The sequence below is a fragment of the Phyllostomus discolor genome, chromosome 15 (genome assembly GCF_004126475.2).
Source record: "Phyllostomus discolor isolate MPI-MPIP mPhyDis1 chromosome 15, mPhyDis1.pri.v3, whole genome shotgun sequence".
Taxonomy (NCBI): domain Eukaryota; kingdom Metazoa; phylum Chordata; class Mammalia; order Chiroptera; family Phyllostomidae; genus Phyllostomus; species Phyllostomus discolor.
Genome location: NC_040917.2, coordinates 14,262,547 through 14,275,867, shown reverse-complemented (window position 1 = coordinate 14,275,867; position 13,321 = coordinate 14,262,547). Strand labels below are relative to the sequence as shown.

At 42.5% G+C, this 13,321-nt stretch overlaps 1 protein-coding gene across 4 annotated transcripts in view; it reads left to right on the top strand.

Moving 5' to 3' along the window:
• The first annotated feature begins 5,141 nt into the window (after positions 1–5,141).
• Positions 5,142–13,321, top strand: part of AHCTF1 (AT-hook containing transcription factor 1) — a 67,591-nt gene continuing 59,411 nt past the window's right edge. Inside the window, exon 1 of one of the 4 annotated variants that reach the window (XM_028531097.2) lies at positions 5,142–5,561. Coding sequence is in view for 3 of the 4 variants with exons in the window: in XM_028531096.2 (XP_028386897.1) it covers positions 5,819–5,982 (164 nt within the window). In the remaining variant the exon portion in view is untranslated. Of the gene's footprint in view, positions 5,562–5,786; positions 5,983–13,321 lie in introns of those variants that run through there. The other 3 variants (XM_028531096.2, XM_036016103.1, XM_036016102.1) reach the window with 3 other exon arrangements.

Here is a 13,321-nt window from a genome sequence, read left to right as displayed (position 1 = left end):
GTGAACTGAAAATAAAACTAAACTCAAAAGTACTACCTGAGAATTATTAGAATCTTAAGGATGTAATTTTGGTTACATTCAAGGTTTGTATTATTTTCTTCGCTAAACAGGAATGATGTGGTCTACTCACAAATAATTCACTTCTAAACCCTAAAGATCTTCTGCATTTAAACTTATTTTCAGGACAAGAATGCTCTAGAGTATACTGAATTTTATTCCGGACATTTCACTTAGGACATCCTAGCTAACATCTTATTCCAATTTTCAGACATTTCTTGGTGAAAAATTGACACCACGTTACATATGCTTTTCTCTAATCAGATCCAACAAATCCACCTGAAGTTTATTAAAAAGCCATACCAGAGACCAAAGAAAAGGTTAAGCTCAGAAGATGCAAAAGGAAAAAATCCCCCCAGTTCATCATTCCAACCATGTAGAGAGGCTGTGTTGACTAATAACTGAAAGTGCTTTGAAAACTGAAAGCGCCACACAAACGTCACAGTGACTACAGGTCGTGCAGGTTCCGTGGGGTTAAAATACATTCGCAAGGAAAAGTAAGGCTGAGAATCCATCTGATAGAAGAGGCACAAGACATCTGTCATAATGAGTGATCTGTCCCCTCACCGGAATATCAGACCCAGCTGTTTTCATTCCTAACACTTTCCAACTCTGCAGCACCGACTCTTCCTACCCAGTGTCCTTGGAGCCAGGGACTTCAGGCAAGTGAGGGATTTGGGACTCGGGAGCAGTATCCTTGCACCACCAGCCACCGACAGAAGCATACAACTGTTACTTGTGCCCTCCGGAATCTAGCTTGACAAGGCTCCAAGGCAAGCATGAGTCTTGAGAAACTGAAGGTTCGAAATTTAAAAATGTAATGATATATGAGTACATGGCTTATAGCCATTTCTAACAGAATTGCAAGGTCTCTCGTATTAATGGTTTTCTTTGGGGTTAAGCGACAGTGAAATCATAACTGTGATAGTTTTGTGTTTTTTTTTAAGGATTTTATTTACTGTTAGAGAGGGAGAGAGACACCAATCGGTTGCCTCCTGCGTGCTCCCCATTGAGGACCTAGCCTGCAACCTAGGCATGCGCCCTGACTGGGAATGGAACCAGTGACCCTTTGGTTCGCAGGCCAGCGCTCAATCCAGTGAGCCACGCCACCCAGGCTCATAACTGTGATAGTTTTAGTTAAAATATACTTTTTTTTTTAAAGAGAGAGAAGAACGGAGGGAAAAAAAGATGGAGAGAAACATCGATCAGTTGTCTCTTGCACTTGGCCCCAATGGGGACCTGACTGGCAACCCAGGCATGTACCCTGACCAGAAATCCAATGGGGGCGGGGTGGATGGGGAGACTTTTTGCTTTGCAGGACCTTGCAAAAGTCAACCAACTGAGCTACACCTGTCAGGGCAAAATACACAGATTTTTAAAAGTAACTTTGGAAGAAGAAAGAAAGAGAGAGGAGAGAGAGAGAGGAGGGAAAAGAAAGAAAAGAAAGAAAGAAAGAAAGAAAGAAAGAAAGAAAGAAAGAAAGAAAGAAAGAAAGAAAGAGAAGAAGGAAGGGAAGGAAGGAAAGAAAGGAAGAAAGAGGGAGGGAAGGAAGGAAGGAAAGAAAGGAAGAGAGGGAGGGAGGGCGGGAGAAAAGGAAGGAAGGAAAGAAAAAGATAGAAAGGGAAATAATTTTTAAGAAGAGATTAATTGTGGTACCATGTTTATGACAAAACATTACTGGTTGGTGTCAGAGAAAGAAAAAATCTGGCTTTGGAGGGTATCATTCATAAAAAAATAATTTTCAAGTGCATAAAGACTATATTTTAATGACAGAAAAATATTTATATTACTTTTCTTTAAAAACTCTAAATTTGATTAAATGTCTATTTTTTAAAAATCAAAACAAATAAAATCCATCCCCAAATATTTGTGGCAAATCATTCAACAATCGGTTTCTTCATCTATAAAGCAAGGTCTTTGGCCTAGAGTATCTCTAGAGTCCCTTTTAACCTAATATTGTATATTTTCCTCTGAGTGGTAAAATCAATAAATATATACTCATTCACTAAACAATTATTTTTGCCCTTATTTACATACCAGCCACTATGCAGTCCCTGGAAATGCAGTGGGGAACAAGAAAGGTACGACTCTTCACTTACCAAGCGTATTGTCCATTGGAGAAAGCATGGTTGGGCCACTGCTTATTATAACCAATAATCCCTACAAAAATGATGAAAATGGAACTCTTAGGACAGAGGTATTGCCTCTCTTTGAGATAGATAAATTCCATTTTGTTTTTGTTATTAAAATATCAAGTATTCCCCCCTCCACCCACTGTTGCTTTGCAAAACAAATAAGATCTAATTCAGAACACTACAGTGAGGTTCTAAATTTTCTGAAATCAGTTGGCTATTCCTCACTATCAGGATGCTGGACTGGTGTTGAACTATTGCCTCTTGAGTGAGTAAACATTCCAGACGGAAGCAAGAGGGTCCACCCTAGCCATGATCACTTTCTAGGCCTTTTACCAAAATAATGAATGACCACATAGGTAGAAAGGAACTGAAGTTCTGAGCTGGGTACATACTTCCCTTTAATCTTTGCAACAGCTCTGCAAGGGAAACAAATAGTAGCTTTGTTTCTTTTTCGATGAGAAAACACGCTAGAGAGTGAAGAAATTCGATTACAGTCGTGCTGCTAGAGTAGTGAAAAGAATGAAAAGCGAAATTTGTCTGGCTCCAAAAGACCATATTCTTTTTACTACACAATGTTTCCTCCAGAAAAGGGAAGCTCAGAAACTGTGTTGACCAACGTTCATTGTGTGGAACACTATTACGGCACGATCTTCCACAAGCCTAAATGGATTCATACCATGGTCAAGTAACTTTTGGAATGCCAAGCATGTTCAAGGCAGTGAAGCAGTATGTAAAAGAAACATTTGATTTTATTTAATCAGCTTTCCCCCAAACTTGTTTGATGATCAAATATTTTTTCACTTACCATTATTAATATCTCTTGAAAACAACTTAAATAATTGGGCATATGCTTAGTTAAATCAGCAAAAAGGGGAAGGTTGAATGAGAGTTTCAAAATGGAAATTCAGTTTACACAGCAATTCAAATGAAAAAACTAGCAGTTATGAGGGAAGCATTTTAAAACCTTTAAGATACAGTCTGTGCTCTTGGTGTAGCTGGGAGGTGGAGGTGGTGGGTGGATGGAGTCAGAAGCAAAAAAGGAAACAGACATAAAATAATAAGCAGCATATTTTCAGTGCAAGTTCTTAGTGATTAATGTGGGCTGAAGGTGAAAGGAAGACTTGGGAGAGAAAGGAGGCTTGAGCTGCATCCTGGGGGATATGAAGATTTCGATAAGGGAAGAAGAGGCTGGAAGACACACAAAAACACAAAAATATGTTTGGAGAAGAATGAAGAAATGATTTTCAGGAACTATGTAGGTAAGTAGGAAAGGCAGGGCTCATCCAGATTATAGATAATCAAACAGAAACCATTCAGTTTGTAATAATAGAAAGGGATGATTAAAACCTGGAAGATCAGTTACAAAGTTGATTAATCTGGATATTAAGTGTGATGAGACAGATTTTTGGATTTTACAATTGGTAGGGCTCTTACAGCCAAATTAACAAATGTCTATCTAATGATTCAGTAGATTCTCTAATCTGCTTACTCTTGCTCTACCCATCTGATAACATCAGCGCGGAGAGGTCACTTAGTTTTCCTTATATCACACAGCTCACTAGCAACATACTTGGGTTGGAAACTCATATGTCTTTGGACTACCAAGAAGTACAGGACTCACGAACTGAGCATAAAATGGTGCCAAAGAAAGTGCAGAATGGAGAGCAAGGCAAAGATATAAATCAACACATTTGACAGAGGTGGTTTCTATTTAAAAAGGTCCATTTAAAATAAAGATAAACAACCAAAAACCTCTTTTACCTCCTTCTCTGCACCAACTTTGTCCAGTCAGTACCTTTTGCAAACAAGTATGTTACACTTAGAGGTTTCTGCCAGTTAAAAAACAATTATAGGAAAAAAATTACATTTGTAAAAGATAGCATATCTCAAAAAACATGAGAGGGTTAACAGGAGAGGATAAGCTTTTTCAAAAAATATATAAACTTTTTTTGATTAAAAAAAAATCAACCTGCCCTGGCCAGTGTGGCTCCAGCCTGCAAACCCAAGTGTCACCAGTTCAATTCCCAGTCAGGGCACATGCTTGGGTTGTGGGCCATAACACCAGTAGGGGGTGTGCAAGAGGCAACCACACACTGATGTCTCTCTCTCTCTTTCTCCTTCCTTTCCTCTCTCTCTAAAAACAAATAACCTTAAAAAAATTCTTGCACCAAACTAGTGTGTCTGCCATAGCACACCTGTTGAAAATTGCTGCTTTATTCCTTAAAAAAAAAAAAAAAAAAAATCGGGCTGCTTGAATCGTCCCTACCTCACGTTATAATCCTTTTATTTGGTATTCAATATTTACTATTACCTATACATACCACATCTGTTTGTTTGAAACGCTTATGAAGCTTCAAAGATACTAACAGCAAAACAACAACAAAAAAGCTCCATAGTAAAACTCAAGAGTGACCAAACAGGTAACACTGATTGGAAAGCACACTCGGATATTCCCGCATTAGTCTGGTGCTCGTCTTTAGCACCAGAAGTAGTAGCACAGAGAAAGAATAACACCGAGGGCAAACGGGGTTGCCAGGAGGGCAAAAAATTATCACTTGTCCGCCAGCAAGCGCGGCTGAACGATAACGTAGCGACTCTCCCGCCACTGACGTCGCACGGCGGGATCCAGAGGCAGGCGGGGCGGCCCTGCGCGACCTTAGCCTAAGACTACCATTCCCGACCCTGCTCAGGGCCCGGGAGTCTAGTAGCCCCAGCCATTCAGCGCGCAAGGCATTGTGGGAATCGTAGTCTTTCTTCCCCTCAGCTCCTTGGAGGCGGGCAGATTCTATTTTATGTAAAGGACTGCCTTTCCCGACCTTACTTCCCTTTCCTCCCTTTTCTTCCCCCACCATCCTCGCGGCGTTTAAAAATTCCCGCGGCGCAACACGCCCCCACCCCCGGAGCCGGAACAATCGCGAGAACTCAGGTCTCCGCGCCGCGATCTCCTTTCGGTCTCCCCTCCCTCTCCGCACTGCTTCTTCCCTCCCCTCCGGGGCGTGTGGGACTCGCTCCGTCTGCCCTGGGTACTGCGCAAAGGAGGGCCGGCGCTGTCCAGGCGGAGGAGGCAGAGTCGCGTGGGGGAGGACCCGGAACCGCGGCGCGGGCAGCGTCTGCGTTTTAGCCGCCGAGCGGTCAGCCGGCCTGCAGCTGGCGCAGGCACTCTCGGGCTGCAAGGTGGTCGGTCAGGGAGGACGTCGGCGGAGGCCCGCGAGAAGAGAAGCGGCTTCCGCGCGGCGGAGGCGCGCGCCTCCTGCCTGTGGCGATCGTGTCTCCCGGGAGATGCTGTGACGGCCCCGCGCGGGAGGAGCTCACGCCTCGCGCCCCACTGGACTCGGCGGCCCCGGCGGCTCGGTCACCCGCCTTTCTCAGGTGGGTAGGGGGTAGGGGGAAGGGGAGGAGGGTGTTGGGCTCCTGCGGCGGAAGGCGGGTCTGGGCGGCCTGGGCCCCGTGCGGCGCCCGGGTGGGTCTCGCCGCGCCTTGCCCGCGGGGCCCGCCGCGTGCCCGGCCTAGGCCGGGCTTTTACCCGCCCAACGGGCGGCCGCGGGCCGGGCCCGAGGGGGCGAGCGCGAGCGTTGGCGGTTGCGGCACACTCGAAGCACGGCTTATGTAAGCTGCGGTTCGGGCACATGGCGGCGGAGACGCGCTGCGGGGTTTACTCCGCGATGGCAGCCAGGTCCTCACGGTCTCGCCGTTCGACCTGGACGGGATCTCCTCCCCCGGGGATTCCCGAAGGCGTTTTGAGTTGGTTGTACGATGGTCTGTACTCCACATGCTGCTGGACTTGGCTCGGGTGAGTCCAGGGCGGGAGGGGGGGAAAAAGTTTGACTCGCGATTTAAAAGGTGCGGTGGCTGGGTCAGGGGACGGAGATTTAAAACCGCCCTGCGTCTTGAAGTGGGAATTAACTGGCTCTTGTTAAGGGCCCGGAGAGTTAAAATAACCGTACACCTTCGAGTGGGTATTAATGTGCCCTACATCCACCTGGGAACTCGAGGATAGTAACTTTTATTAGTGGTTGACTTTTTGGGTGGGGAGTTTATTTGTAATAGCTGTTCTTCTTCTTTTTTGAATAGACAGTTGGAGAAATACTTGGAAGAACCTGGGTCCTTTAGGGTAAAATATGAGTCTCTTGGAAACTCTATAAACTTCGTTTTATTCTCAAATCATCGTCAGGAGCCAGGAGACTTAAATAGCCACTATCATGAACGTTCACTGAGTGGGGCTGTGGGGAGAGAAGAAATGAGGATAGGTTTCCTTTTTCTGTGGTGTTTAGCCAGGGACAGCAAGCCCAGCTCCCGCGGGTGCTGGAGAGGTGCTCCGTGTTAAGCGCTGGAAGAAGACCGCGTTCTTTTCTGTACTGTCGTTTTTTGATCCTGATCTTTCAGTAACCTAGTACCAAAGTGTCACAATGTGCAGAACAGCAGTAGTTATTTTTCTAAAGATTCGTACACAGCGGTTTTGTGCCAGACGCCTCTGGATTTGAGAGGAAGCCAGACCTTGTTTCTTTCCTAACCTTGAACCTTTTTTGGGAAGCCCTCACTGGGAACGTTACCTACCTGTCCGGGTTAGGACCGTGGTCTCCGTAACCCAACTAGGCTCTTCTGTTCGGCCTGAGCGAGTCGCACACTGCACTTCAGCTACTCCAGAGTGATGATCCTGGGCCCGTTTTCTTGAAGATGCACTTTGAGGTTCCTTTGCTGATGTCTTTCAGCCTGGAGTGCCACCTCTACCTTTTTCAAGATCTCAAATTCAAATCCTTTTTAGTGTAAATACCATCTTTTCTGTGCACTCTTTCATTCCTCTGTATCCCACGTCTTTCCTGGGATCTCACAACATCTGTATTGAGTACCTCCATTGTGGCATTGATTTTCTCTGATATTCTACTGGGTATGTATCTCCTTTTCAGAATGTACCTCCTTTAGTTCAGGAAGTAGGTGATCTTTCTGCCCTTACATTCCTTTTCCAGTACAATGTTTTAAAAGTACTTGGCAGTTAGTAAATGCTTGAATTAAGTTGGAAAATCACCTGCTAAAAAGTTCTAAGTTTCTGGGTCCACTGTTTACATTTAAATCATAACTGTCTTTCTGAGTCAAAAAGAAAAAGTAAATATGCACATAAGATATTTTGTAGAAATGTTTGCTCAGTATAGGTTGCAGTGTAATTATTGAACAACTAGATGAACAACTAGTTTTATATTCTGTAGTGGAATTTAGCCACATTTGAGGATGTGTATCCTGTATTAATCTTTCCTAGTAATTTTGCTTTGCTTGAAACTGAAACAATGTAGTATACTTAAAAATGAGTTAGGCCCAACATTGAGTGTTTAGAGCAGTTTTAGGTTCACAGCAAAATTGAGTGGAAGTACAGAGATTTCCACTATAGTCCATTCTCTGCTTGTAGTCATGCATAGCTTCCCCCACCCAATCAGAATGGATGCTGAACCCTCATTGATGTGTCATCGTCTGTGGTTTACTCCTGGTGGTGTACATTCTGTGGGTTTGGACAATGTATAACGGCATGTATCCGCCATTAGTGTCAAAGTAGTTTCACTGCCCATGAATCTTGCGTTCTGCCTGTTCATCTCCCCCTCTCTGCTGACCCCTAGCAACCATTCATCTTTTTGCTGTTTCCAGTTTTGCCTTTTTCAGAATGTCATATAATTGGAATCATGCAGTGTGTAACCTTTTCAGATGTGCTTCTTTCACTTAGAGATAAGCATTTAAACATCCTCCATGTCTTTTCGTGGCTTGACAGCTTTTTTTTTTTCGTAAGCACTGAGTAGTCGTACGGATTGTACCGCTGTTTGTCCATTTATTTACTGAGGGGCATGTTGGTTGTTTCCAGGTTTTGATCATTATAAAGCTGTTATAAATACCCATGTGCAGGTTTTTGTATAGACATGTTTTCAGCTCCTTTGGATTGCAGTTGTTGGGTCATATGGTACGATTATCTTTTGTAAGAAACCGTCAAACTGTCTTCCAAAGTGCAGGCGCCATTTTGTATTCCCACCAACAGTGAAGGAGTTCTGTTGCTCCACACCTTCTCAGCGTTTGGTATTGTCAGGGCTCTGTATTCGGCTAAATAGAATTCCACTCTGAGGAAATGTTTTTCTAGGCTGAGCATGTTTCCTGCAGAAGAGCATGCACATGTTCATTACCTTCAATTTACAGTCACTGCACTTCTGCCAATACACAGGTAATGCCCAGATCACCTAAGCTGTGATGTTCTGAATGTTGTTAGTTATATCCAGATTTCACTAACTGCCCACGATTTGCTGGGATAAACTCCCTGTCACTTGAATCATTGGGCTGCTTTTGGAGATGAAGTCCAAAGAGCTCTGAAATGATTCTTTCTTGGGGGGATTGCTTTACAGACATTAGCAATTAACAATAGGCCGCACTGATACTGTCTGGCACCATCGGCAATCACATATGACAGGAGAGGAATCGATTCACTTGCTTCAGGCAAAGCAGTTCAATTCTGTGTCTTACACTGTAGCCATAAGAGAAAAGTCCCACTTTGGGTCCAGGGCAGCTGATACAGTGTTACTGCTGGTTAATGTCTTCTGGAGGGTCTGTTTCATCCTCAGAAACAAGGCTTTGCCTGTCCCATTTATAGAAATTTCATCACGAAGATCGTTACACTCAACATCTTAAGAGGGTGGTTTTCGTATTACTTTTCTCAAAGTCCACAGCCACCACCTTTAATTCCTTTCAGAGCTCCATTCATTACTTTTACTCTTCAGCCTGCAGGTCTGCTTGTCTCATTGCCAAAGGCCTGAGGCTGCTTGCTGCCACTCCAGACGGGACAGAAGCTACTGTGACTTCTTGATCTGGTGTTGTTTTGTTTTGTTCTTCTGTTTGTTTTAATCCTCGCCCAAGGATATGCTCATTGGTTTTAGAGAGGAGAGAGAAGCATCAGTAGGTTGCCTCCCATTGTGCGCTGCCTGGGGATGGAACCTGCAGCCTTTTGGTGTAGGGATGACACTCCAGCCAACTGAGCTACCTGGCCAGGGCTTGATGTTGTTTTAACTTGTGTTTCCCTCAAGACATACTATATGTGGAGCATCTTTTCCTGTGCTTGTTTGCTATCTGTATATCTTCTTTATTGAGATGTGTGTCTAAGGTCCCTGGCCAGTTTTTATATGAGGTTGTTTTCTTGCTGGGTTTTAAGAATATTGAGGGTTTTTTCTTTAATTGAAATGATTGTTTAATGTGTCTATTCCTGTCCCTGCTAGTATTTTACTGTCCTAATTTACCACATGTTTATAACCTGTTAGTTGCAAGTCGTTGTGACCCTCTGGAATTCACAGGCATAAGAGATGATTTTTGCCTTTTAGAAATTCATAGTATAATGGAAAAGACAGACAAACACAGGTAATGAATTTTAAAAACTACATTTGGGATTACTAACACAAAGATGAAAAGAAGTGGTCTTAGAGATGAGATCAAATAGGAAATGATGCTGTATCCAGACCACACTGGGAATCTCATGTGTGACTGATGGGCTTTGTCCGATGGAGGTGGAAGCAGAAACAGCATAAATAAAAGAATAAAAGTGGTAGGCTGTAGCATACTGATGAAATAAGTGGTTTGGGAAGCAACGCTGTAAAGATAATCTGCGACTTCCAAATTGCAGAGAGCCTTGATTGCCTCTGGCTGAAGGTGTTACTTTTAATGTGCAGCGGGGAGTCATTGAAGAGTTTTGAGGAGGGGATATAATCCATGTGCACTGTCAAGAAAATACTCAAACAGTGTTTCCAGTGGCAGCCAGCACATTGTTCTTGCTGTGCCTGTCTAGACCTTGAGAAGTTGAAACTTTGTAAGTCACTTTTTAGAGGTTGTATGTCACAAAAGCTTTTTTCTTTTGGAACTTAAAATGTGATGTTTCACTGTCATATGATGGCTTGCATTGTTTTCAGTGAAAAGCCTCTTGCCACTGTCATATTTGTTACTTTGTGTGGGGTGCTACATTTCAGATCTCTTTGTCCTTTGATTTTGAAAAATTTTGGTAGGTTTTTCATGTTTCTTATGCTTTGAGGTTCACTGACCTTTTTGGATTTGTGGGGTTAGAGTTGTCATCGAATTAGGAAAAAATTTGGCCATTTGTATTTCAACTGTTTCAGTCTTCTCCTTTTGGAAATTTGTGTTACAAATATTAGGGCACTCGATGTTCTGCTACAGCTCTGTCTTCTTCCTCCTGGTCCTAGCCTTTTTTCTCTCTGTGCTTCATTTTAGATAGTTTTCACTGTGGATGTTTCTATGTACTACAACTTCCTATGTCTATCTGTCAGTCTCATTCAGTGAATTTATCATCTCTAGAGATTTGATTTAGTGTTATTTATATCTTCCAAATCTTACTAACATGCCCATGCTTTCCTCTCTCTTGGACATAAAGGCTAGAATAACTTATTTTTAATTATCCTCATCTACTAATTCTAAGTTATGTGTCATTTTTAGGACTGTTTCTGTTGGTTGTTTTTTCCCCACTTATTGCTGGTTGTATTTTCCCACTGCTTTGCTTGCAAGACCATTTTCTGAATAACTTTTTAGAAAATTGATTTGGAAGAGGGAGAAAGAAACATCTATTTGTTGTTGCACTTATGGATGCATTCATTGGTTGATTCTTATATGAGCCCTGGCAGGATTGAACTGGCAACTTCAGTGTATGGGGGTGATGCTCTAACCCAAGGGTCCCCACCCTCCAGGCCGTGGACTGGTGCTGGTCCAGGTCTGTTAGGAACTTGGCTGCACACCAGAAAGTAAGTAAGCTTGAATCACCCTGAAACCATCATCCCCATTCCCACCCCACCCCCACCCCCACCCCCCGCCACACACACTGGTTTTTATCAAGGATATAGGAGGCAACAACATAATACCAGTGACTGTGGCTTCTCCTGCCTAAATTTGTTTAAAAATTTCTTCTCTGCTAAGATACTAAGAAAGAAGGATGTGATCAATTTGTGTAAATACAGTCCTTTTAGCAACTAAGGACTGCTAGGACCTTCTGAGGTTGTGTATTTCAGGCTAATAGTCATTATTTTCCATTGGCTATATAGTACAGTAATTATAACCCAATTATAGTACTATTTTGGATCTGTCTTGTATAATAAAATGACTTCTACTTTAAAAAATATGTTTATTGATTTTAGAGAGGCAGGAAGGTGGGGGGTAGAGAGATAGAGAGGAAAAAATCAATGTGGGAGAAACATTGATTGATTTTCTCCCATCCACACCCCAAACCAGGATTGAACTTCCAACCTAGGTATATGCCCTGACTGGGAATCGAACTCCCAACTTTATGTTCTATTAGATGACTCTTCAACCAACTGAGCCACAGTGGCCAGGGCAAAAGATTTTCGTTCTTAATGACCGAGCATTCTGAGACATAATTTTTAAAGTTTTTTTGAGTTAATAGTGATGAATCTAAGTTTTTCGAGGCAGTTGGTCACATTTTAATCTATAAAATAGCATTTATACACTAAACCAAAAATTAAAGTTGATCTTTTGTTAACTTTAAAAAATTATTTTCACATAAATTTTTTTGTGGGGAGGGTTTAAGTACTTGCCAGTTAAAGCTTTGAGTGGAGAGTAAGAATGGCAAGGAAGAACAAGCTAGAGGTCGAAAGACCATAGACAGTCTAGTTGGAGATCTGCCATTTAACAAAGGCTGAGTCTTTGGGTATAGAAATGATAGGAGTGCAGTGTTTCTTTTTTGTTTTGTGAAGTGGGCAGTTTCTGGTAAACACATGCTGCATGGTAAGGGGAGGAGAAGGAAATCATTTATTCATGTATTTAACCAGTATTTTGTGCCCTCCCCACAGTGTGGGAACTGCTGGGGTCAGGTGATGAGTGAGGTGCACGCTTGTCTCCTGAGAGCTCGCAGTCGGGCCGGGGACACAGAGGCATCTACAGTGTGGTGAGTGCCATACGTGCTGGGGAAGTGCCAGATGCACTGGGAACAAATAGGGTTATAACTTAACGTAGATGTGGGGGTAGGGGAGGGTTTGGGGATCAAGGAAAGTTTCTCGGAGAATCATTGTTTGAGCTAAGTCCTCAGAGTTTTTGGGTAAGTGATATCAGGTAGTGTGATTCCTCAGACTTTGCTCTTCTGTCTCAAAATTGCTATCTTCTGTATTTTCAAAGTTTTATTTGTTTCAGTTTTAGTTCTATTTTTAAAAATTATTTGTCATTATTTTATAAAAATGAAAAATGTTTTTAAAATCCAGGTTGTACCAAAAAAATATAAAGAAACAGGTCATCCCAAATTTGGATCACAAAAGTAAACAGTCTGACTTTTTGTAATTATTTCAGACATCTGTGTGTGCAGATGCACAGAGAAGAATTCACACAGAGACTAATTTTATGAAATGGAATAAACTAAATGCTATTTTCTAGAAAATTAATTTTGTGGGAAAAATAAAACAAAATTTAAGGCACAGGGATTGTTTTAACACAGCAGTTATTTCATTTTTTAAAAATGGTGTTCATTTGGCCCTGACCAGTGTGGCTCGATTGGGTGTCGTTCCGTAAAGCGAAAGGTCCCTGGTTTGACTGCTGGTCAGGGCACATGACCGGGTTGTGCGTTCACATGGAGATGCAGCCAGTCAGTATTTCTCACATCAGTGTTTCTTTTTCTCCCTCCCTTCCCCTTTCTGTAAAAATAAATGAGTGCAATTTTTAAAAAATGTTGTTTGGTTTTTAAGAAGGTCTTTTGAATGGCTTGTTATACTTTTGTTTTACCACAGGCTTCAGTTTGATGGCATTGGTTTTCTTCTATGAAAGTGACTTGGGTTGAGTGTTACAATTGAGCCTAGTCCCTGCTGGGAAACCTCTTACCTGGTGAAGTGACCTGTATCTGGGATCACTCTCCTGCTAGAAAGATACCTTTGGACTTTTAATGCCTTTCTCCCAAGAAAGCAGCCCAGTGTCCTAGATTAATAAATGGCCCTCTGCTGGTGTCGGCAGTGTCTGTATTAAAGGCTTCTAGACCTAAAATTATCTTCACCCCTTCAGTTTACTTCTTTCCAAACTGCAGGGTATTAGAAATCTCTGGATTTTTTTAACTCACTTTCTTCTGTATTGCTTCATGATGTGCACATACTCACACATGTGCGCACACATTTTTCTAG